The 26,266-nt window shown below is 48.3% G+C and overlaps 1 protein-coding gene across 1 annotated transcript in view; it reads right to left on the bottom strand.

Moving 5' to 3' along the window:
* The window catches only part of ACSF3 (acyl-CoA synthetase family member 3), a 74,114-nt gene that overhangs the window by 40,505 nt on the left and 7,343 nt on the right, over window positions 1–26,266 (bottom strand). Inside the window, exons 2-6 of the mRNA XM_054588963.1 lie at window positions 25,509–26,213; window positions 23,988–24,143; window positions 10,796–10,950; window positions 8,825–8,973; window positions 2,379–2,491 (exon numbers count right to left, since the gene is read on the bottom strand). Of these exons, the coding sequence (XP_054444938.1) occupies window positions 2,379–2,491; window positions 8,825–8,973; window positions 10,796–10,950; window positions 23,988–24,143; window positions 25,509–26,189 (1,254 nt within the window). The 5' untranslated portion in view covers window positions 26,190–26,213. The remainder of the gene's footprint in view (window positions 1–2,378; window positions 2,492–8,824; window positions 8,974–10,795; window positions 10,951–23,987; window positions 24,144–25,508; window positions 26,214–26,266) is intronic.

The raw sequence follows: 26,266 nt of genomic DNA, 5'->3' as shown, positions 1-26,266 counted from the left end.
CTATCTTTAACCTTTGGCATTTTTATTATGATGTGTCTTGGTGTGGGTCTCTTTGAGCCCATCTTGTCTGGGACACTCTGTGCTTCCTGGACTTGTATGTCTATGTCCTTCACCAAATTAGGGAGGTTTTCCTTCATTATTTTTTTCAAATAAATTTTCAATCCCTTGCTCTTCCTCTTCTCCTTCTGGCACCCCTATGACGTGGATGTTGGTATATTTGAAGATGTCTCAGAGGCTCCTTATACTATCCTCTTTTTTTAAAATTCTTTTTTCTTCTTTCTGTTCTAGTTGAATGCTTATTTCTTCCTTATGTTCCAACTCATTGATTTGAATCCTTGCTTCATCCCCTCCACTGCTGGTTCCCTCTAGATTTTTCTTTATTTCACTTAGTGTAACCTTCATTTCTTCCTGGGTCTTTTTTATGTTGTTGCCATACTCAGTGAGTTCTTTAGGCATCCTGATCACCAGTGTTTTGAACTCTTCATCTGACAGGTTGGCTATCTCTGTTTTGTTTAGTTCTTTTTCTGAGGTTTTGTTCTGTTCTTTCCTTTGGGTCATATTTCTTTGTCTCCTCAATCTGGCAGCCTCCCTGTGTTTGTTCCTGTGTATTAGGCAGAGCTGCTTTGACTCCCTGTCTTAGTAGTGTGGCCTGCTGTAGAAATGGCACCTGTAATTTGCATGGGGTGGAGCCTTAGGTGATTGCCAGGGCGGGCAGCCCACTGCACTGCTCTGTGGCTCTGTGTGAGGGGCGGGGGCTCAGAGAGGGGACGATGCTTCTGCCTGGCTCCTGGAGTTTTGCCTGGCACTCACCCTATGCGACTGGAGCTCTCCAATTGTTGCCCTGGTGCTGAATCCCAGAGGGGTGGGTCTGCACATATTTTAAGTCCATGTGAGCCCTCTTAGCAGAGTCTCCTGAAAATCTGGCAATTTCTTCCACTGCCCCAACACCCACTGGTTTTTATAGACAGAAGTAATGGGGATTTCTCTTCTTGGCACTGGAACCCTGGGCTGTGCAGTCTGGCCTGCGGCTAGGCCTGCGTGCTTCCAAGGTATCCCTACTGATTTGTTCTACCACATAAGTATGTGGGACCCGTCTCTTCCATGCCAAACTGCATTTCTGTGTGTCTCCACCCATCTCCATGTCTCTGTCCTTCCTACCATCTGGATGAATGCAGCTTCTTTAAATCCTTGGTTGTTGGGCTTCCATGCAGCTCAGTTTTCTAGTGGTCCTGGGTGTCATTTGTTTTGAGGTCTAGTTGTAATTCATTATGTGGTTGCGTGAGGAGGTGAAGCATGTTTACCTATGCCTCTGTCTTGACTGAAAGTCCAGAATACCTACTTTTTATGTCATTTTGAAAATGTTCATAAAGTTACACTTAGAAGCATCCAAGTTTGTGCTCACTTTGGCAGCATGTATACTAAAAGCATCCAAATTCTACCTATTTGCTCACATGAAAACATTTAGTAACAATCTCCTTAACCCTACCATTTCAGATGTGGAAACTGGGGCCCACAGAGCATGGCCTGCACCCAGCCCCTCCAGGCACACGTGAGGTGCAGAGCGGGGAGACTGACCAGCCTAACTGTGCTCATGAAGATATAAAAGCTGGAATAAAGACCCACTACTGTCATCTTTTGAAACCTCTGAGTAACATAAATCAATCACATGTAATGTCTAGTATGGATATCAGCAGTAGAAAAGATCATGTCCTTTTAAATCAAAATTCCATTTCCCACTAATCCCAAACTTTTCTTTGACTCCCCTTCACTTATGACCAGCACATTTGTAGCCATTAAAATCTTCACTGAAATAAGACAATAGCCAGTGTTCCTTTCTTCTTCACTCGTGTGAATCTTAGAATAACATAGACACTAAAAGCGCTATGAGCGACTTCAGTAGAAGTAGGTAACTTTAATTCACAAGCTTCTGTGAACCTGCCTAAAGGGCCTTAGCGAGGCTGCCGGAGCGGCCACACCTGCCCTGAAGTTTGTGTCCACTCTGAGTGGGCGCCAGCGTGCTGCCGGCACAGGATTTTTAACCAGGTCCCATCTACAGTGAGTTCTGTTTTAACTTGGGCTGTCCTTAGACACTGCTGTCGTGACCCACCTCAAAGCAGCCCCCGTGCCCAAGATGCCCAGGAGAAGCCAGGCAGAGCACTGGATGCTGGGGCACAGCTGGGCCTTGTTTGCCTTCTTACACTGTTGGCCTGGTGGGCAATGCCTCGAAACACCAGCAGGCACCCTTGGTAAACACCAGCCAGCATCTCCACCGTCCAGCAGGCCATGCCTGCACCGTGGGAACCCTCAACCTGTGTGGTCTGCTGGACGGTCATGACCATGCAATACCCATGGGCCACCAGCGAAAAACAGTGACTCACCTTGGTGTCCTTCTCGTTTCCTTCCACGTGAAGGATGTAGGGGGAACCCTCCTTCTGTGGGTTTTCTGAGACAATTCGCACCTCAACGCCTGGCAGTGGGGTCCCCACAGAACCTGCAAGGAGAGGAGAAACATGAGAGAAAAAAGATGGGGCAGAGGGATCCCGAAGGAGAGGGCTGCACACCTGAGGCACTCGGATCCTGCCAGGACGTCGCTCATGGAGGAGAGGAGACCTGAGCACGTGGGGCCCTGCTCAGTGCAGCAGGTGCCCACTCTGCCGCAGCAGCAGCCGGGGCTCACAGCTGCCAACAGCGTGCAAGGTGAGGCCCCGAATGTTCCAGAGAGCTTTCAAGTCATCTTAGGAGGGCCTCCCAGCACCCAGGGCAGGATGCTGGGATGGCTTCCACTTGTACTCCAGCAGCTGGTTGAGCAGTGAGGACACTGAAGAGCACCTGTCCAGGAAAGGTCCTAAGAGGCACCGATGCTCAGAACGGGGCAGTGAGCAGGCTGGCATTTTGGTTCACTTATTAGGCACCCATGGTTTGTTCAGTGTCTTCATCCTACTTGAAGGCCCCAGCATGGTGGGCTAGCTTATAGTCAAACTTTAAACCTACAACGGTGAGGCAGGTGGCTTGGATGTGTCCCACAGCCACTATAATAAATGACTAAGGCATGACAGAGGTTCTAAGATCAAACTCCCAGGGTTTACAAAGACTTTGCCTCAAGGTTTCAGGGCCTTTATTATAACTTCTGGAATCTATGAGGATTTGTTAGGGAATAAATGTCCCTGGACGCTGGGTCAGCAAACTCTCTGCAATTGGCTTAGTGTCCTGGGTCCAAACTCTTCACCAGGTTTGTTACATCAGTCTCGTTTTGCTAGAACAGCACTATCCTGTCTGCTTCAGCCCGAGGTCCTGGGGCGAGGACCTCGGTGAGCACTCCATGTCCTGGAGGCCTGGTTCTTACCCTTAGGTCAGAAATCTCTGTCATGTGCCAGCTAGAAGCAGAGAGACCAGCATCCTCCTTTTTTTTTTTTTTTGTTTCCAAAGGTTTTTCAAATTAAAGTGAAATCCCCATAAGATATATTGATCATTATAAAGTGGCAATTAGCACATTCACAGTGTTGTGCAATCATCACCACCAGCTAGTTCCAGAACTCTTCATCCCCCCGGAGGAAGCCTGTGCCCGGGAGCAGTCACTCCCCACCCCGACCCCAGCCCTGTCCCAGTGACCACCAATCTACTACCCGTCTCTATGGATTTGCCTGCTCTGGACATTTCATACAAAAGGAATCACACGACATGCATCCTCCCATCTCTTTGGTGGTATGTATAACTTGGGGCAGTGGCCACCAAGCACTAGGGCGTGCAAGACTCAAGAGAGCCTGGAAGCAGGGGCACTTCATCTCCAGTGAGGAGATGAGACCAAGGGACCAGAGACAAGGACTAGCTTGTGAATGTGGGGGTGGATCCAAGCCCAGCCTCGCCCCCCCGCCCCGCCCCCCGTGACCTCACAACCTCTGCTTCTCCTGCCGATGGCTCCGCCTGACCCTGGGGCAGTCAAGGCCAGCTGCCATTCTGCTCACTCTAAATTTGGTTTCCTGTTGACCTCAAGGTCATTATCTTTTCTAGATTAAATAATCCCTTTCTTTGTTTATCTCCCTTTTCAGTGACAAGCTTAACTTCCAGTGTTTACACTGCTCCTCCCTGGACCTCACGGTCTGATGAGGACTGACAGACTTGTTGGCAGAGCGACCAGCCAGGGCCATAGCCCTGACAGCTTGGACACCCAGGCTGGGGGTCCGAGGTCTCCAGATGCTCCCAACTGCTTGTCTTTGATGGTCAAACTTCACTAGGCTGACCTCGGTTTTAGCCCTTAGTGACTAGAGTGTTGGTCATAATTTACGATAAGTATGTGTGTAAAAGCCACAGAACAAGGGGTTCGAGGGAGAAGCAGGGCAGACAGTGTGCAGAAGAGAAAGGCCATGTGTGGGGGGCAGGGCTGAGGCCATGCAGCAGGACACTTAGAAAGGCCACACCGACCTGGTGCCCCCGGCATCGCCACAGGCCCTGCGGGGCTGACAATGCTCTCGAAATCTGTATCAATAAAGATGTTTCTTGCTGCTTGAACAAGGGTGATGCAATGCTGAGCAGGGTGATTAGCCTGAATAATAAGAAAACATCAAATACTGGAAATTGATTGATTACCCTCTGAGACTGGTCAGATATGATTTCTTCAAGTACCTGCCAGAGGTAAAGAGTTCCATAAACATACTGTAAGTAATCAGGCAGAATGTGATTATTTCATCAGGAGGCACTTCATCAACTTAAGTACAGAATCTGAAGCAGGACCAACCATCTCTCTCAGAAATAAAAGCCTGCTCCTCGCTCCTTTCCTTCCAAGGAGCCCGCCTTAGCAGCGGCATGACGCGCGCTCAGGTCTGACCAGCGCTCTCATACCACGATGCCTGCTCAAGTGTGAGCCCTGAGCTCGTCTCCCCAGAAAAAAGGAAGCAGAGGCTCCATCCAGGCCCTGGGACCACAGAGAGATGTGTGGGGACAGGGTGTCCTCCTGGCAGATCCAGGAACACCCCATGCCATGCCGGACCTACAGTAGCTGCTGGAGGCTCATGTGGAGAAGGTTAAGGGCTCGATCCCACAAGACTGTCCCCCACCTTCAGCAGGTCACCTCCGTGACTGCTAGTCACAAGTGGTGCTACCCACAGCTTCTGTCCAACTTGACAAGTCGGAGCTTCCCGCCACCTCTTCCTGGGGTTCAGTAATTTGCTAGAGTGGCTCATAGAACCCAGGAAAACAGTTTACTTACTGAAAGACCAGTTTGTTATAAAAGATACATCCGCTGTGTGTCCCAATGGAAGAGACGCCCGGGGCAGGGAAGGGGCTTTGGGCTTCGGCGCTTTCCAGGTGCACCACCCTCCCAGCTCCTCCTCGGCTTCATCGGAGGCTCCACCACGCAGTCACAGCCGATTAAATCATTGACCACTGATGATTAGCTCCACCTGCAGCCCCTCGCTCCTCCTAGGTGGTCAGGGTGGGACTGCATTCCAACCCTCCAATCACCTGGTTAGTTCCCCTGGCAACCAGCCCCCATCCTTAGGGGCTTTCCAAAAGTACTACTAACACAAACTCAGGTGTGGTTGAAAGAAGCGTGTTATAAATTTAAAAAGACACTTAAAAAGAAAATGCAAGGGTTTTAAGCTCTGTTCCAGGAATGGGGACAGAGACCAACTATTATAAATTTCTTATCAGAAGAGGGACTTATGGCTTTCCTCCTCAAATGCAAAAAAGGCCAGCCACCCCACCCACCACCTGCCAACTTTCAATCCCTCGTTTCTTCTTTGAATATTTTTTTAAAAACCATCCCCCATCACACATGCCCTTCCTGTTCCTCTCTGCTGGGTAAGGTTTCCTCTCCCCGTGAAAGCGAAAGTTACAAACAGTTAAGATTTATAATGAAAGTGCTGACAGAATCTTAACTATCCATGGCACCACAAACACAACAACAGAGTTAAGCTCCCAAGGCAGAGACAAAGACTTGAGTTTCATAGCCCTGTTGTTACGTAAAAGTGAGGTCCACAAAGAAAGACAGGGGTGGGGCAGCCCTGGAGCTCTGGAAACAGCCCACACCACGCCTGAGCTGGCCCTAGCACCCTAGGATCGACGGGGCAGTGGGCACCTTCTACCATCGGTGCCCCCTCCTACACCACGTGGACAGCGCCCCCTCCTACACCACGTGGACAGCGCCCCCTCCTATACCACGTGGACAGCACGCGCTCCTAGCACCACGTGGACACTGCTGTCCTCCACACGTCCATCTGGGCAGCAGCGCTGACCGCAGTCATTGGTGTGCCATTCTTCCATCTCTTTTTAAAACAGTTGTCTGCTCTTCCTAGATAACTTTAATTGGCCTGCAGCTCAGTCCAGCATCTGGGGCATGAGGCTGCTCTGCAGCTAGTCCCGAGAGAATGGAAACAGGCTGATAAGGTCCTGGAGCTCCTGTCAACGCTCCATGGAGTCCCACTGCAGGAGCCATTAGCGCCTCTGATCTCAACCTCCAATTAGAGCGTCATTAGGCCCAGCAGCACTTAGCCATGAATTATTCATCTTCCTTCATGATAACCACATGGGACGAAGGGAATGAACGATTGGATCCTGACCCAGAGCTTAACACATGGCAAACATTCACCCTCATGCAGCATGTCCCTACTTTGAGGCTGACCGTGCCCTTCCGTGCCCTTCCGTGCCCCCATCAGGTTTTAAGCACCTTTAAATAAATCCTGGTGGTCATTCAAATGATGGTAGGAGCAATGTTCAGAGGCTGTGAAGGTGGCAGAAAGGAAGCGCCCCCCCAGAAATGAACCCAACACTGGGAGGCGTGGGAAAGCCAGGAGGTGTGGCATGGCTGTGTCCCAAGTATGAAGAGGACACAGGCCAGGGCTCCAACACAAGTTCACAGCCTCCAGCTGGAACAAGCCCTCGCCCAGGAGTCATAGTGCACAGAAAAGACCTAAAAGGGCTCCAAGAAAACTTCCTCAACCGGATTTCTTCAGAAATAGCACTCAGAGATGATGTTTTAGGGATTTTCATTTAGTACTCTTGAATTTAAGGTTGAAGGTTGTTTTATTTACTTTTTTGCAAACCAAGAAATGAGCACTGAACTACACTGTTAGAGGCTTGTTTTACAGGCAAGAAAACAATCACGGACATTTGATTCCAGTGCAGAGAAGAGAGACTACAGCCAGTCCTCGTTCTGACGTTCCACACGCAGTCTTTGAGACCTGAGAAAGAGCTGTAGCCATAATTTATGATTCAGAAACTTCTGTCCAGTAAACCCTGGGTTTCAGAGCCTTTTCAGAGGGAACTGGAGGCTGAGTCAGTGGGGGACCCTCTTGGTTTACCTATGTCCAGAGCAGCTGCTTTCCTGGTCCCTCTACCACCTGAGGGGGAGCCTCCAGCTAGGCCTCTGGACCTCCGACCTGCACCTATAACACCTGCTGGCAGACAGTCCCTGAGTCACCTTCCTGCAGGCAATTCCCATGTCTCCTTCCTGCAGGTGATCCCCACATTGACCTTTGCTTGCTCTCTCCTCTCCTGGCTCCTGGACTTGGCTCCTTGGCCATGTGTTTTTTTCTTGTAGTTAAGGTCCAGAAGGTCTCCTGTCCATCCCCCGCACCCCCTTTCAGACTGAGCTGTCTTCTGTGTTGCTGCATTCCAGCAAAGGGTGCGTCTTTGTCTAATAGTGTGAATGTCTGCTTGCTCACGTACCCATGCTGTGGCCTTGGGCAGGTTACCTGGTTTCCCAAAGCCTCAGTCTTCTCATCTGTCAGTGGGTAAGGTCATCCCTTCTGGAGACAGTTTGGCAGCTTCTTATAAAGTGGAGCACAGGCCTACCTTCTGGCCCAACAGTTCCACTCCAAGGTGTCTACCCATGAGAAGTAAAGACGGATACTCACACAAAAACCTGCACACCTATGTTTACAACAGCTTCGCTAGTAACTGTTTGGAATTAGACATAACTCAGTGTCTTTCAGCTGGTGAAGAGGTTAATAAACAGTGACTTGTCCACACTACAAATCCTACATGGCAATGGAAAGGGACATGTGATGACACAGATGAGTCACAGACACATCCTGCTAAGTGAGAAAAGCCAGATCCAAACAGCCATATCCTGTAGGATTTATTCATATGACATTCTAGAAAGAGTACAATTAGAGGAGGTGAAAACAGGCAAGTGCCTGCCTGACCCCAGGGTGGGGGAGGTGCTGACCACACAAAAAAGGGAAAGGTTTTGCGGTGAATTAAACCCTTCTATGTTCTGAGTGTGATGGTAACTTCGGCTTACTCACATAACTGAACAGGAGGAGTGAATTTCACTGTATGTACAAGATAAATGGAAGTACCGACATAATTATAGATGTATGGTTATTTCGCTTTTACTTCTACTGAGATACCAGTGTGTTCCGGACACACTGGAGGTGACCGCTCCTGAGGACTAGAAGAGGACCAGGAACGGAACAGAGCATGCTCCCGTCTTAGGCCTGGGCTCTGTGTGAAGGTTCCCTGCTAAGGACCCAGGAAGTCCAGTCCTATGTAGGTAGTGGATTCTCTCACCCCTTCCCCACCCCCGTCACATCTCCTGCTGCCACTGGTTTTATGTGGCTCAGGGCACCTGGACCGCAGGCTCTTACCAGCAGCCGGCTTGGTCTGGACATAAGCAGCTCCCCACTCTAGGGGACACTCTGATGAGCACACGGGTTCTAGGGGTTCACAGTCTTCCCACCTGTCCCCCAGGTAACTTGGAAAAGACGCTGGTATAAAGAACACCTTTCTGTCCTACCCTTAACTAGCCACTTGGGAGAAAGTAAGTGCCCAGAAAGAATAGGCTGTGGCCACCTGGCCAGCGACACCAAGAAGGCCCTGTGTGTACCTGGCAAGCGAGCTGCTGTGGTCAGGGGGTTGGACAGGGCCATGCCAATCTCCGTCATGCCGTACCTCTCCAGCAGAGTGTGGCCTGTGATCTTCTTCCACTTCTCCAGCACAGGCACGGGCAGGGCGGCTGATCCCGAAACCATCAACCTACCCAGCAAACCAGAGGCAACCTTAGCTTCTGAGACGACACCAATCTTCAGTATAATAAACATCATTATTTAAAAATTCATGATTTAAAAAAACATAGTTGGGGGCTAAAATTTAACTTTGTTCTTTGAAAAGAATTTTTTGGGTATATTTTGGAATGTAAACAGGTCTTCAAAAGGAATGAGTAATTAAGGTAAAAGAAAAAAATAATTTTAGGGTCTTTGGTGGCACTCTTTGCAAATAATTGATATCCTATTCATAAACAAACCTAAATAACAGTAATAATAAGATGATTACTACAGAATTTAGGTTATGGGTAAAATGCTCCCAGGCCTGAGGGGAAAGAGGGGCAGACGAGAGGGGACAGCTCACAGCTGAGAGACGTACACAGAGGTCCTTCGCACTGTCTTGAGCTAAAGGGCTTGTGATGGCGACAATGACATTTGTATAGCATCTGTGAGCTCCTAACTACTCCTGTATACCCTATGTCACTTAAGCATTATGTGTAGAGACAGGATTTTGGTTCTAGTTCAAACGAGAGAAGAAACAAATGCTGTGTTTCCTAACAAGGGTATACGACTCACTAGGACCTGTCCAACCATGAGCCTGAACAGGGGAGGTCTCAGGGCCTCTGTTACCCAGATATCACCCTGGTTTCTGCTCTCTGTCTGATATCATTCCTGCCCTGGATTCTGTAGGGTTGGGTAGAATGTGCTCGTAATCCCACCTTTGTATTGGTGGCTGAGCACTGGACACCTCCATTAGCAACTGCCCAACCGCACAATGGCTGGGGAGAGGGTGGGCCGTTAGGTGATGGGTAGCAGGCAACATCAGACAAGGACTGTAGTTCCACCAAAACATCTTTACGGAAGAGGAACAAAGGAATGGTGGGAGCAAAATTGAAACAATATCAAATATTTGTTTTGGATGATCCCGAATCCTCTTAGGGAAACGAAGGTGCCATTCCTGTGTTCTTAAGGACTAGAAATCAGATGCAGGGAGTGGCCCCGAGGTCACACAAACACACACACGAATACCCTGGGATTTTAAATTCACATCTGTCTAGCAGCTCACTCATGGCGGTGTGGAGAGGTTGTGCTTGTCACAGACATAGTTTGTTGTGTCTTTGTGGTGACATGTGCCTATTGGGCCTGTGAAAACTCACCAAGCTGCCCACGGAGCTGTGCATCCTAAGTGGGTCACATTTCCGTATAACAGGGAGAGGAGCTGCTGTGACTACAGGTTCCTAAGACAGTGCAGAGCACACTTGATGCTACTGAAGGACCCAAAAAGACTCTGTCAGGAGGGGTGTGATGGGGCCCTGGCAGGGAGGGCTCCAAGAGCCACAGGCTGGTGCAGAGAAATGACATAGTAGGAGCTGGGCGGCGGGGCATGCATATGCGGGTTCCGAAAGGATGAGAGCAGGATGGTCAGTTCACTGCTCTCACCCCCGTCTTTCAAACTCTGCCACTAGACAGGCAGATAAAGACAGACGCCTAGAGGAAGTGGATAGAATACAGAGATATACATGCAGATAGATCTACAGAAGGATAGGACAGAGATACAGATATAGAATACACACAGAGAATACATAAATACAGAGAATGTAGATATAAATACATAAATGTATATCTTAAAAGAAAAGGGAAAGTGGTGGGGGGTAGGCAGAGACAAATGTATTTGAAAAAATAAAATAAAATTTAAAAAAAAGAAATGGAAAACACTGCTTCCTAAAACTTAGCAGAACTGATTTATCAGAAATAAGTTATACTTGTTGATCTTCAAGTCTTTCTGGATGGGAAGATGGACTGTTTTCATGTACCTGATCTTTTCTTCACAAACTGCACGCACAAAATCCCGGACATGAGGCTGGGTAAAATGCTTGTCATAATAATCCATCAACTTGCTGTATATTGTAGGCACTGCCATAAACACATTAATCCGTGGAGCTTCAGAACTTAAGAACTTTTCCCAAACCTAAAAAGAAAAAAGGAAGTACATAGCAAAAAGATTAAAAGTCATGCACGCATGTGTGGATGCCTCCAGGTCCAGGAACAGTGCTCTTGACAGAGGCCTCTCCTTTTCTGAAGCATTAAAGGGTCTGTAAGCAGCTCCCACCTAAAAGGGAATCTCACTTTCATAGGATGATAATGTCTCTGACCATTCCACAGAAATCGCCCTGTGCCGAGGACACTCGTGTGTGGCTTTTGGAGTGACCTGTAAGGAGGGAGGTGGCCGAGAGAGAAGTGCGAGAGAGACAAGGTCCAGCCTCGGATCTGCCATCAGGGGATATGTGGCACCTCAGACTCCTCCAAGTGGCTACTGGTGAGCCTGAGAGTCCGCACAGTGCCTGGCACAGATGAGCACGTGACAGATGTTGAACAGATGACATCTGTTTTACTGGACAAGTCAAGTGAATTTTGTATTTTAATCTGTAATAAATGTTTGTTTTAATATAAAGGTGCTTCAAGTTTCTTACCAGGTGACGTGCTTGTGTGTTACCCCTAATCTTCAAGAAAAGCTGGCGTGTCATGCTCCCTCTGCGGTTCTCTCCACGCAGCATCGCCATGTCAGCCCGCGGTCAGGAGGGAGAGCAGAGAGCTCATGGGGCTTGAAGCCCAGGACACTGAACGCAGCCGGAGCCTGTCCCTAAGGCACTGAAACTCGGGATAAATGGAAACTAATGCTGCAGCCCAGCTCCAACCCATCCCAATTCTTAACTGGATGGCAGTAGTTAGCCCCTCACCTTAGCTGCTAGACAGAGGAAAGGCCTGTATCGCTGGGGAAAAAATAATACTCTTTTAGAGACAATGACTGGCATCCCTCCACCCCCAAATTACAAAGCATGTAAGGAAACAGAAAAATATTACCCGTGATTAAGGGTCAATAGAAGCAGACCCTCCAGAAGATCCAGATGTTGGAATTATCTGACAAGGAACTTAAAATAATTACAATAAAAAGGCTAAGGAATTTAGAAGAAAAAAATGAACAAAATGAGGGACAATCAAGGATTTCACTAGAGAAGTAGAATTGCAAAAAAGAACCTTTGTAATACTGAAAAATATATTATCTGAAATTAAGAATTCACTGGATAGACTTAACAGACTAGATGCAGCAGAAGAAAAGATAAAAGAAGTGAAACGTGCCCTGGACAGTGTGGTTCCGCTGGTTGGAGCATTGTTCCATACACCAAAAAGTTGCAGGCTTGATTCCCAGTCAGGGCACGTACCTAGGTTGTGGGTTCGATCCCCAGGTGAGGCACGTATGGGAGGCAACTGATTAATGTTTTTCTCTCACATCTATATTTTTTCCCCTCACCACTTCCTCTCTCTCTAAAATCAATAAACATGCCCTCCAGTGAGGATTTTTTGAAAATGAAGAAGTGAAACACTAGTCAATGGAAACAGGAGTCTAAACTGAAGAATGGACACGTAAGAAAATAAAAAAAGAATAGTGAGCCACGTGTGGGACAACATGAGACGATCTAACAGACTGTAACTCTAGTCCTAGAGGAGGAAAAGAGGGAAGAGCTAAATAAACGGAGAGATACTCCATGTCTATGGAACGAAAGACTCAATTATTGTTAAGATGGCAATTCTCCCTAAACTGAGCTACAGGGTCAAAGCATTCCTCCCCAAACCCCAGCAGCTACTTTGCAGAAATTGACAAGCTGACTACACAATTTACATGGAAAAGCAAAGGACCTGGAGGAGTTAAAACAAATGTGCAAAGGAAGAATAAAGGTGGAGGACTCACACCTCCCACTCTGAAACTTACTCTAAAGCAACAGTGATCAATGCAGTGTGATGCTGGAGTAAGGCTGGACACAAAGATAACACAACAGACAAATGTCCAGAAATAAACCAATATATGGATGACCAATTGATATCTGACAAAGGAGCCAAGTCACCTCAATGAGAGAAGGAATAATCTTTTCAACCAACTGCTGAGATCACTGGAATCCACATTCAAAATGATGAATTTTAGACCCATACCTCCCCATACAGAAAAATTAACCCAAAGTATGAGACCTAAATGTATGAACTAAAAACTATAAAACTTCTAGGAAAAAACAGAGGAGAAAAATTTCATAACCTTTGGTTAGGCAAAGATTTCTTAGATATGATACCAAAAACATGGTCTATGAAATTTAAAAACTGATAAAATAGATTTCATCAAATTAAAAAATGTGTGTTTCAAATGACACCATTAAGAAAATGAAAAGACAAGCCAGGCTAGGAGAAAATATTTGCAAACCATATATCTGATAAAGGACTTGTGTCCAGAATCTGTAAAGAAACCTTACAACTCATAAGAAGAATCTGGCCAGTGTGGCTCATTTGGTTGGAGTATTTCCTAGGTTTTGGGTTCGATCCCTGGTCTGGCTATATACTATCATCGGTCTGGACGCATATGGTAGGCAACCAATCGATGTTTCTCTCTCACATCAATGTTTTTCTCTCTCCCTTTCTTTTCCCCTTCCCCTCTCTCTAAAAGCAATGAAAAAAATATGTCCTTGAGTGAGAATACATAATTAAATAAATAAGCAAGCCAAAGATCTGAACAGACAGTTCACCAAAGAAGATCTATGGATGCTAATAAGACCATGAGAAAATGCTCAACATCATTAGTCATTGGGGAAATGCAAATTAAAACCACAATGAGATACTTTATATCCACTATAATAATAATTTTAAAAAACCAATAAACAAGTGTTGGTGAGGAGGTGGAGAAAATGCACTGTTCACATACAGCATTTTGGAAAACAGTTTGGCAGTTTCTTAAAACAATGAGCATGACTTTACTATACAACCCAGTAATTCTATTTCCTACACATCTATGTAAGGTAAATGCAAATATGCCCACACGAAGGCTTGTATGCAAGTGTCCACAGCAGCAGTAGTCTTAATAAACAAAAACTGGAAGTGACCCAAATGCCCATCAAACGGTAAATGGGTGAACAACACGCGGGACAGCTGTGCATGCGATGACATCCAGGAAACAAAAGGAACGACTGACACACATGGGGCAACATGGATGAAACTCAGAGACGTTTGCAGAACGAAAGAGGCCAGACACAAAAGACTACGTATTATGTCATTCCATTTATATGCAAGGTCCAGGAAAGGAAAAATCTACAAAGACACAAGGCTGCCAGTGGCTGCCAGGCGCTGGGTGTGGGGGTAAGGGGTTGAGACCATGGCTGCATAACTCTTTAAATCATTCACAATAGGTGGGTTTTATGGTGTGTGAATTACATCTGGAAAACTACATCTTCCAAAAGGGCAAAATGTGATAAGAACATTTTCAGTGAAACACGCTGAGAGAATTTGTCATCGGTAGAGCTGCACTGTAAGAACCAGCAAAAGAAGTTCTCCAGGCTGAAGGGAAAGGACCCAAGAGGGAGGCACAGACCTGACGAACAAATCAAGAGTCCAGAAAAAGAAACACATGGGCTATTTTTTTAAAAAAATTAAGGACTCGTGACTGTTTAAAGCAATATTTATGGCAATGTATCATGAAGCTAAAGGAAGGAAATAATAAAGTTAATGGAATAGAAAGCACAGGTACATGAGGAAAAATCAACGAAGTTGGTTCTTTGAAAAGATTAATAAAATTGATAAACCTCTAAAACAAGAATGATCAAGAAAAGAATGAAAACGTAAACCACAATATCAGACAGTTAAAGGAAACATCACTACAGATCCTGGAGACATTAAAAAGATGACAAAAACTATGAATTGCTATATACAAATAAATTTGACCATTTTGACAAAATAAACAATTTCCTTTAAAAACAAAAACTAATCATAACTGACATAAGAAACAAAGAATAAAATAACAGAAGTACTATATCTCTTAAAGAAACTGACTCCTTAATTTAAACCTTCCCAGAAAAGTCCAATCCAGATGTCTTCAAGGGTGAATTCTACCAAACATGTGAGGAAAGGGTGGTCTCAGGTTTACACAAATGCTCCTGGAGACAGAAAAAGAGACGTACAGCCAAACTCCTTTCAGAAGTGAGCACGACCCTGTATGGAAGCTGAGCAAGGCCACCGAGAAAACTACAGGCCTATGTTCCTCATAAACACAGATGCAAAACCCATAAAAAATATTAGCAAATCAAGCCTGGCAATCTATAAAAGGAATAATGCATCATAAGAAAGAACGTTTATTGAAGCATTGTAAGATCAAGAAATTAGAAATATTAAAAACTTTAACCAGTGTGACTAACACATTAAGAGAATAAAGGGGGAAATAAATAAAGAATAAAGGGGGAAAGCTCTATATGAGCATCACCACAGGTAAAGAAAAGCAATTTAAAACTATTCAACCCACTGTACAATAAAAACACACTAACAAACAGTATCTACAAAATACCACAGGAAACCCCAGACATCGCAGTAAATGTACTGCTTCCCCCAGGACTGAGAAGCCAATGGAGCCCACCTTTACCACTCTCCAATTAGACTTATCAAAATTAAAAATTCTCTTTATCAAAAGACTGTTAATAAAGTGAAACAACAAGCCAGAGACTAGGGGAAAGATACCCAAAACCTATTTCTGACCTTTTCTTTTTTCATCCAGAATATATAAAGAACGCCTACAGATTAATCATAAAAGGAAACACGACCCAATTAATAAATGGATAAGAGGCTTAAAGAAGCATTTTATATTAGAAAATCTTTGAATGACCAATAACTATATGAAAAGTGTTCAACATCATTAGTCACCAGAGAAACGCAAATGGTAACAACGAGGTGGCATTACACACCCAGTAAGATGACTGAAATTTAAAAAGCCTGACGCCGCCCGGTCCTGGCAAAGGTGTGGGGCACCGACGCTCTCACACAGGCACAGGAGCACAGGGCGGACGGCCACTTTGGAAATGGGTCCGTAGTTTTTTATAAAGTTACATATGTGACTCTGTGACCCAGTGATTCTACCCCTGGGTATTTACCCAAAAGAAATGAACACAAACATCTGCAAAAAGGCTTATTTGAGAATGTTCCCAGCAGATCTATTCATAAAGCCAAAAATGTAAACAACCCAAATGTCCATCAACGGGAGAATGGATGAACAACAGTGTGATACTTGATGATAAAATGCAACTAACCACTGACACATGCAGCAGGGATAGATCTCAAAAATATTATGCTCAGCGAAAAAAGTGAGACAAGGGTACCAACGCTATGGTTCTATTGTATGTGAAGTTCAAGAGTAGGTAAACTAACTTACAGCAATAGAAATCAGAAGAGGCGGTCCTGGCTGGTGTGGCTCAGTGGATTGAGTGCCGGCCTGCAAACCAAAGGGTCACGTGTTTGATTCCCAGTCAGGGCACATGCCTGGGTTGCAGGCCGGGTCCCAGGTTGGGGTGTCGTGCAAGAGGTGGTCGATGTATCTCTCATACATTGATGTTTCTCTTTCTTTCCCTCTCCTTTTCCCTCCCTTCTCATCTCTCTAAAAATACATAAATAAAATCAGAAGAGGTGGCTGCTTCTAGTGGGAGGAAGACTGGAAGGAGTCATGAGAGAACTTCTGGGATATGGGAATGTCTTTTATCCCAATCTGGGTGTGTATTACACAGACGAATTCATCATAACTTACTAAACCACACATTTAGATCTGTGCATTTCACTTCATGTGCACTATACCTCAATAAAAGGAAATGAAAACACACCCACCTCAGTGGCTAAAGCTGACAAAACTACCTGTGGGTAGGCTGTGCTAACTAGAGCGCTCACAGTCTGCTCGTGGGAGTATAAACCATGCAGCTACTTTGGAGAATCCTTTGGCTGTTCAACCGAAACTAAATATACATCCAGCCAGCTGGTATCTAGCACAGCAGGCATAGATCCAAGACAAATGTCCAAAGAAAGATCTGTATGAGAGTGTTTATAGCAGCTTTACTCATAATATCCCCAAATTGGAAATGATCCAATGACCTTCAATAGCTGAATGGATAAACTGTGGCTTTCATACCACACAGCAGAACATAAAGAACAAATTACAACGGATGTAATATGAGGAAAAAAACCCCTTAAAACTAAAAATCACAAAAGAACACATACTGTCTAGTCCATTTACATGAAGAACATGTAAAAGTAACCTATGGTGACAGAAGCCAGCCTAGTGTTGCCTTTGGATGTGTGAGGGTGTGGGGTACTGATGAGAGGAGCGTGGGAGAACATTTTGGGGTGATGTGCATGTTCTCTTTATGTGGGTGGTAACTGCTACACAGATGAATACATAGATATAAATGCATCAGCTGTATACTTAATTTATATACATTTACTTATGTAAATCATATCTCAAAATAAAAGAAGCCAGGACAACATTTCCCATTTTATAAACCCCAATGAATTAATGGCTCTAGGTAGTAAGCATCAGTGAGCGCTGATATCACAAACCAAGGGACAATGAGGCAAAGGTGTCCCTGCTGAGGGAGCACAAATACTACCTCTCGGGTCTCCTTCCTACCAAATCAAAACAAAAGCCCCAAATCTTATCATGCCTTCAGATCAAATTACCAATTTTCAGAAAATGCATGTGGGAAGGAACCCACAAAACCAGGCTGTGGGGCCGTCTACAGGACACACAGCCTGATTCCTTAAGCAAAAAAAAAAAAAAAAAAAAAAGCAAGGAAAAGACCAAGGGGAAACATTCACGTCAAGCAACCGAGGCAGCATACATCAACCAAGCTCAAGGCAGGAATTATTTAGGTCTAATTCTAACATACTTAAAAAACAAGGGGTCATTGAGAGTGTTATGGGAGCATGAGCGTGTACTGAGAGTATTGATGGTAATAAGTGATACTAAGGGATTCTTGCTCAGTACCTCGTCATGTTGTTAACTCTAAGAAAAAAGCGTCCCTACCTTATAGAGATGCTAAAGTGATATGATGCCTGGGATTTGTTTGAAAATAACCCAGAGCTAGGAAAAGATGTTTCTAGATGAAACAAGAAAGGCTCTGAATTAATTGTTTTCAAAGCTGGGCGATGGCATATGGGTATTCATTTCTCTTGCAGACGTCTGACACATCGCATAATTTAAAAAGTTTTAGGACCACAATGAAAAGGGGGGTTAGATTGGGTTATCGCTCTAAGGGCCCTTAAAACTCATATTCTATAATTCTTTACAGGCAAAGAAGTGAGCTGATATTATTTATGAGAAAAGTATTAACAAGCCCCGTTACGGCAATCCACGTTTGGAATGGCTGAGGGAGTTCATTCGTGTTAACACCGCTCCCCTTTCTCTATTGCTGAGCAGACAGGAAATCAGTTTGTACAGAAGTGTGCAGGGGAGGTTTTTCTTAAAATGTGGTCATGGAGTACCCTTTCCTACAATTACACTTCTTCCTATGCTGAGTAGAGAGGAAATAAAACCTAATGGCTCAGAATCACTGCACACTAAGCAGCAGTCCCGCAGTGAGAACAAAGTGCTGGAGACCCAGGCCTTAGCAAATCCACTGACAGGCTGCCCTCACTGCCCCAGGAGTAGCTCTGACCTTGACCAAGCCCTTCAGCTTCTGTCTTCTCACAACATGATATTAATTTGGACTAAATCCCTCAGGTCCCTTCCAAGCTCTGAAATGCAGATTTGCTGGAAACTCTGTGTGGCATCCTATTGCGCTTCTCACTGGCTTATGAAGAAATGCAGGTGGGTGGCCATCTGTCACCAGGAAAGGTGCGGGTCCTGAGAGGAGCATGGCCAAGCGGATACACTAGACACCACTCAGGCTTCCTGAGAGCATCAATATCCTGATCTAGTTGAGGGGGAGCAGCCTCGGGCCCCGTCTCCTTCTCACCCATCGCAGCTTTCAGAGGTGAGCAGCTGGCTTGTGTTCGGAGTGCAGACCACCCCGCCTCAAGTCCTGGCAACAACTTCACCTCAGCCTGGTCCACTCTCTACCCACCAAGGGTTAACCGGTTACCATGAGCACTTGGACAGGAGGGCACAAAATGGCAGAGAATTACACTGCACACATCCCAGGTGAGGCAAGTGCTCTGGCATGAGAGGAGGGAGGACAGGCCTTGTGAGCCCTCTGTCCACTCTGGGGACCGGTGGTCCTGGCTAGGCCTCCTCCACCAGCCACACATGCGGTCCGACCCTGGCTCCCCACAGGGGGCTCAAGGAAGAATGGTGCACGGTCAGCCGAAGGAAGGGTGCTAACTGGTCCAACAGTCATCAGGGCAGACACCTGACCCTGGCACAGAGACATCCACCCGAGACTCACACTCAGCTGGGGAGGCCTCGCCCTTCTCAGATTCACCCAAGTCAGCAAAGAGGGCAGCTGCTGCACAGAAGCAAATATTTAAAACAGCAGCACCCCCCTCCATGTTGTTCCAACACATCCATAACCTGAGAATCGTAGCTCCGGGGGCTCCCTCTCTGGGCCCTGCATGTCACTGGTGGAAACGCTTCTATCCACTCTGACGGGAGCCGTCACAGCGAGACCAAACAGCCGTTCCCAAGTCGGGCTGCAGGTAGCCGGGGTCCTACCAGCCATCGGAAGTGAGGGGTCCAGGCACCTCTTCTACTCACCATCTCCCCAGGGTGACCCTGCTGTGCAGCCAGGGCTGGAAACCCTGGGTCAGATCCCCACGGGCAGTACTGCCATGCTGAGCAAAAGCAGGGACAGGATTGACTGCAGGTGAGAAACTGCAACAAATGCTTAACCAGCTTAAAGCAACGACCCCCAAGGAAGAAACCGTCACCTATTTTTTGGTAATTCTGCACAACACCCAGGAAGGGGTTCTTGTTCTGATTTTAAAGTGCTCTGGCCAAAATCTGGCAACAAATAAGGACACTGCATAATGAAAGGCTGGAGATGGGAAAATAGCTGCCCGTCTGGCTCCTCAGGCCCGTGAGCACCTCCTACCCTAGTGACCCGACACTGTGGGGCAGATCTGAGGTGTGAGCACCCCTTAACCAGTGACTCTGCACTGTGGAGCCGCTTTGAAGGGCTGAGAGCACCGCGTGCCCAGTGAGCCCATACTGCGGATGAAATCTGTGGGGCCAATGTAGCATAATGTTCTTTGCTTCTCCTCCCCAAACTCTGCTTGTATCTTGATACACACATTGTCTGAGATCACCGCCCCCGCCTACCAACTTAAACACGATCCAGTTTCTTAGATCCGAGAACGAACTTTGTCTGGGGCCACGTATCAGACAGGGCAGCACATTTAACCACCGAAAAGGGTGTCCTGGGCAGGGGTGCTGGCCTCCACAGAAGGCCGGGGGGGCTTCCCCAGCTGCCTGCGGGGCAGAGCCCCTGCCCTTGAGCAGGCACCCAGCAGGCCACAGAGCAGCCCGCCAGCCCGCGGAGCTGCCCCGACTTGTGCTCCTGCTGCTGGGTCCCGGGGAAGTCGGCCAGAGCGAAGTCATCCGAGACAAGAAATCGATCGGGTCTCTGGACAGCTCATCAACAGCCAGACTCTGTTCCTCAGGGGTGACATCAGGCAGCTCGCCCATCCATCTTCCCGTCTGTCCTCCGAGTCACTGTCACCTCATCAGTCAGCCTCGCAGGATGTGACAGCCTGCCACCCCACTGTCAGCATGTGTTTTGTTCAGCAGGATGACCCGAGGACCCTGGGGTCTATGACTTAAACGCCACTGCAGGTTTCTGGTCGCCTCGTGCTACTGCTTTCCACTACTTTCTTAAAGACAAGCTAAACAAACCCCTAGTATCTAATAACGCTGAAAGCAGGATTTTACTGGTATAAATTTCTAAATTCACAAAATTCTGAAACTCAGGGTCACAATCTCTATCAACCACCACAATAAATTTGTTTAAATATTTAGCTCTGCTACACAGTTCTGAGAAATTCCAAGTTAGTGCCAAGAACCTCAAAGGTCTAAGATTTGAACCTCCTTGCGAACTGCCCTGGTGGCCTCTTGTCCCCAACACCTCAGCAGGAGGAAGCAGCATCCTAATGACAGACAATAGCCTTCTCCGCTCAGATCGGGGCAAGCTTGGCGTTTAAGGCACCCTTGTGCTCCCAGGCCCCTAGGTGGGGCCCCTGTGGAGAGGCGGGAGAATGCCCAGGAGGCCAAGGAATCCATAAAACCTGGAGCTCTGGGGGCGGATAAGAAAACCCTGTAGGTTTTTTCTTTATTGAGTGCTTACTTGTCCAAAATGTATTCTCATTTTCACAACACCTAAGCTACACAAGTACATATTCAACAAAGTCAGTTCCATCAAGCTTTAAACCAGCAAGACCTCTTCAGAGGGTGGAACACCAAGGATGGCAGCTGGGGCCTCCCGCACGCCAAGAATGAGGTTCTCTGCCATGTTTCCATGTGAACTCTCCCACAGCCAACGATACTGATGAGCCCATCCATGCATCACACCATCCATGGCCACAGGCCACGAGCACAGGAGGCTGGATCCTGTTGTCCTGGCCTTTATAAATGTGCACGAACGCAGTGCTTTGCTGAGAAGTTTATCACTTTAAGCGACTATGGTAATAAATTTTAAGTAGACAATCATGTTACTTTGTATCTATTTATGCTCTGGTTTCAGGAGAGTTCATACAGTAAAACTTTATTAAACAAATAGCCTCTCCCCCAAGTGATTTAAGGGACTTTGTCTCCACATGCCTGTTGCACAAATCCAGCCTGTCATGATATTTAAATAACAGAGAGGGGTATGAACCTGCTGCCCGCAGGCGTGTCCTCAGGGCCACACCTCCAGCAGAGGAGGGAGGGGCCCTGGCGCCCGTGCATCACGTTGACAGCCATCCGTACCTCCGTGCTTTCACTAACACTCAGGCTCTCTGTGCTCGAGGACCTGGGGACACTCCATGAACTGAACGAAAACCTGTGTCCGCAGGCTCAACCTTCTAGGGGGTGAGAGGAGCTGATTCTGTGGGGCTCCCAGGTGGTAGTGCCATGGTAAACAGTGCAGGGTCGGGGCCAGGATGCGGTGGGGGCAGGGACTGCAGCGTTGAGCAGAGTGGCTGGGGCCCTGCTGAGTGCTGTGTGAGCAAAGGCTCACAGAGAGGTGAACAAACCAAGGATGGACGGAGGGTCAGCAGGGATACGGTGCTGACTGAAGCGGGCCTGTGAGTGTGTGGAACGCAGGCCAGCCAGTGCAGGTGGAGAAAAATGGCGGGGCTGGGAGAGGTAAGGAGGGAACAAGGCCTGGCTTTGCTAGGAGGAAGGCCCGCTGTGCTTCCTTCCTGCTTTTATTTCCCACTCCTGGGTCTCTGTGTTTGGGGAAGAAAAGATCTGCTCAATTTTTATTTTTTCCACTGTTGTGCCAGTTCCACAACACACCCTTGCCAGGTCTCCTGGGCATCCGTGTCGCTCCTCAGGCAGGACCAGGAAATGAGGACTCTGGCAACGTCTACTTGAGCAGTCCATCAGTGACTGGGGCTCGGCCACTGGGTCCCTGATCCAGGCTGCCCGGGGCTCCGAGACAGGGCGGGGACCTGCTCTCCCTGTGTTTACAGGGAATCTGGAGACTCAGCTCTTCCTCCTTTTCCCCTATAATCAACCAGCACCAGGGCGTGGGCAGAAGGAACCCACAAGTACAGCTCTGGCTCCTGGGAAACCTTGGTGGAGCACAGCGGGCTGCCCTGGGAGGGCAGTGTGCAGGAACTTACACAAGGCCAGGCTTCCCCATGTGCCATCTCGGTCTGGGGAGGCCTCCCAGTGGTGGAGAATTAGGGGGTCTTGGAGAGCCCAGAATACTGTTACGTTCTTGTGCACATGCTCCCAGTCAGGCGAAGTCTCCCCTGCCTGAGGTGAGCCTTCTCTCACATGGCCCTGTGGCTATACCCACTTGCCCTTAGCAGTCACGCCCTGCCAAGCAGACAGCTTCAGATGATGCCCCCACGACCCCAACCCAGCCAGCCCATCCCTCCCTTCAGTGCAGCCATCTGCGGGTTGGAGGAAGCAGTGCAGAGAATCACAGCCTTGGGGGGGGCCTCCGTCGGAGCCCCACAAAGAAAGCGGGGTATGGGCAGCGGCCAGATCCCTGGACCAGGGGCCACGTGCAGGCCTTTATCCTTGAAGGTGGAGAGCGCCTCAGCACCCTGCCCTGCAAAGCATCTTTAAGCTTCAGACTCTCTGTTCACCTGAAAACATGGGGTCCTGCAGCTAAAAAATAAAACATGACAAGACGAAGGCAGAGCTTGGCGGCTGGAGGGGGAGGGAAGGAAGCCCCAGCTCCTGGTCTGCTCTCCTCCATCCCAGAGCTGCACCCGGGCTCACAGGGCAGGGTCTGAGAGGCTCCGAGGGAGAGCTGCGCACTAGGTCACAAGTGTCAAGTGGCAGGGTCAGGTCCCAGGTCCTTTCCCCTTCAAAACAGTGTCCTTCATGGCTGTGCTCTGCTCCACAGTGACGGCTCCGCTCCCACTTCCCTCCCCACAGAGCCAGAGCCACCTGTCCCTACCCCTGCGCCTCACAGCACGCCGGGAAAGAACAACATGCTGGAAAGGGGATAAGCAAGGAAACGAATCAAGGGCCCCTGGCCGGACTATCTGCTCCGGGCCTGCTGGAAGCCAGAGTGGTTGACTAAAGAATGGACCCAGAATGTCCTCATCTCCAGGGATGTGGTGCCTCATGGTGCAAAAGGGACTTTGCGGATGTGATTAAATTAAGGATCTTTAGATGAGGAGGTTGCCCTGGATATCTGGGTGGGTCCAGTGTGATCAAGAGAGGGAGGCACAGGGAGAGGTAGCCACAGAAGCAGAGACTAAAGTGATACAGCCACAAGGCAAGGACTGTGGTGCCACTAGAAATTGGAAGAGACAGAAACAGATTTTCCAAAGGAACCTCCAGATGGAATCGGCCCGCCCTGCCTACCCCTTGATTTTAGCTCCGTAAGACTCATTTTGGACCTCTGACTGTAAGAGAATAAACCTGGGCTGTTCTAAGCCCCCAGACTGGGATCATTTTTATGATGGCAATGGAAAACTCACACTGCTGGCAAAGTCTGCACCAGAGGAAGGTGCCTGGTCCTCGGGCACTAATCTGGCCATGCTGAGAGCTTGTCCCCAACTTACCAGCTGGGCACTGAACTCCGGTAGCATCACACAGGTGGCTCCCACCCAGAGCGGACAAATCAGCTTGTTGACCACGCCATGGACGTGGTGCAGTGGTAGGACATGAAGGATCACGTCGTCTTTTGTCCATGCCCACTTGTGGACCAGCCCCGTCACCTGCAGGACAACAGCACGGCCTCAGACAGGGAGGAAGCCACCACGCAGAGGGAGGAACAGAGAGGGGGCCTCCCCAGCTGAGAGGAGGAGGAGGGAGAGGAACGCTCATTCTGCCCCCACTCCCACCCTTAATGGCCCCTACAGGAGATGGTAATGGAAGGGTGAGGTCTGACTGCGGGCCTGCGGTCTACCTGCTCACCCCCATGCTGGAGAACAGAGTCACACAGTCAAGGGCTTTAGTCGATTTGAAAGGGTCTTCAATTTCCTGCCCCATGGCTTCCTCCCAGGGGGTCAGAGGTGCAATTTCAGCTCTGACAGGCCCTGTGGACCTGGGGCCTCACCAGAGGCCAGTGCTGTATCTCGCTGCACAACCTCTGAGGCCTGTCTGAGCTCCCTGCCGCTTCCAGCACCATCCTCACCTCAGCTCAACAGTGAAGGAGCCCAGAGTTGGGTGTTCTGGGCATGCACTCAGCTTTTCCTGAGAAGCAGTGTGAGACTCGCCCATTTGAATCCTCTGAAGTCACCATTGAGCACATTGTCCTGCATGCCTCAGTGACCGCTATGTGCAAACACATGTGAGATAATCACTCCCCTTAGAAACACAAGTCAAGAGACCATGTCTCCAGATGAAAATCACGTCTCCTCTAGGAGGTAAAGTCACAAATCAACTGTGCTTCCTTGCAACCAGCCTGGATTCAGTTTATCACTGACTTATGGGACTGAGTTAGCCTAAGGCTCAGTGGTGCTGACCTCTTTCCTCTTGTGGTTTGGGCTTCTGTTTTATTTTATTGCTCCTACTGTATAATAGTCTTCGTTGTGCATTGAATAGTTTTTTGGAAGGGGGAAAGGTAAAAATTACAGATAAATAATGTGGCTGAGGAGTTTTGCAAAAATGGTAACTAAGGCCACAGAACACAAAAATAATACCGAAGACATGGGTACATATGAGTTCCTGCTTTCAGGTTTCACAAATAAGCCCCCACTTTAGGTGCTGCTCACGCACCCTGATACCTGCTTTATGGCTCATCTCCAAAGACCACCTTAATATCATTTCTAGTGGCCCAATCTGTCCTTCCCATGCCACACAGCCCTGGGGGGGGTCCCTTGAGGGGTCTGCAAAGCACTCTACACGCAAGCGCTACATCCCCTCTGCCCTTTCATGGCCATTGTCCTACATGGTTTAGTGGCACTGCTGGTGACATGGCACCATGACCCTTTAGTACTGCATGTTTCAGGCGGGGTTGGTAGGATGGTGAACAGCCCTATAGAAAAGTAAACAAATACCATGCCACCTCCCAGCGGCCGTGCTGTACCTGTGGCTATAACTGACCCTGCCCAACAGTGATGGCCCATGCAAGCACTCACCACAGCCCTGATGTTGTGATGGGTGCTCAGGACGCCCTTGGGCCTCCCTGTGGTCCCACTGGTGTAGATGATCATGGCGCCCCGGTCTCTCCAGTCTCGCTCCGGCACCTCCCCCTCCCTGTGCTCCTCGGCTGGTCCGCTGTAGACGGCAGGCGGGAGAGGCAGGAGTGGGACCCTTAGCTTCCTGACCACTGGACTCAGGAGCTCCACATACTCCTGGCCAGCAAGGACCACAGAGCTCCGGGAGTCCTGGATGAAGTACTCCAGGTCAGCCTGGGGGTGCTTCCTGTAAAGAGGGACGGCGATGCCGCCGCTCATCCACGAGGCCCACTGTGCAACCACATAGGAAACGTCGTTGGAGCACATAAAGGCGATCCTCTCCTCCCGGAGGTCCTGGCCAGGACACTCATGGAGCCTGCAGATCTCCTGGGACAGGTGGAGGCTTCGGCAGTAAAGGTCCTTGTATGTGTGGCTGCCATGCTGGTCAACAATGGCAACTCTGTCTCCAAAGGCCAGTGCGCGGGTGAACACCGGGGCGCTCTTGTCAGAGTGGGCTGCTGGGGCCGTGTGCAGCGGGCGGCTTCCCACATGTCTTAAGGGAGCCAGCTGGTGGGAGGCCACTGTACAGACGAGGCGCCGGAAGGACATCACCACATGCGGCGGCATCGCACCAACAAACATCAACTTGGTTTCCCTGGGGCGAGTCTGGAAGAGGAAGAGAGGGTACCACATGTTACTGTGCCTCATCCCATCCTAGT

Source organism: Pteronotus mesoamericanus, unplaced genomic scaffold (assembly GCF_021234165.1).
Source record: "Pteronotus mesoamericanus isolate MK-2021 breed Mesoamerican mustached bat unplaced genomic scaffold, CSHL_Meso_final scaffold_165, whole genome shotgun sequence".
Taxonomy (NCBI): Eukaryota; Metazoa; Chordata; class Mammalia; order Chiroptera; family Mormoopidae; genus Pteronotus; species Pteronotus mesoamericanus.
Note: the sequence above shows the minus strand (reverse complement) of the source record. Positions and strands in the feature narration are given on the sequence as shown.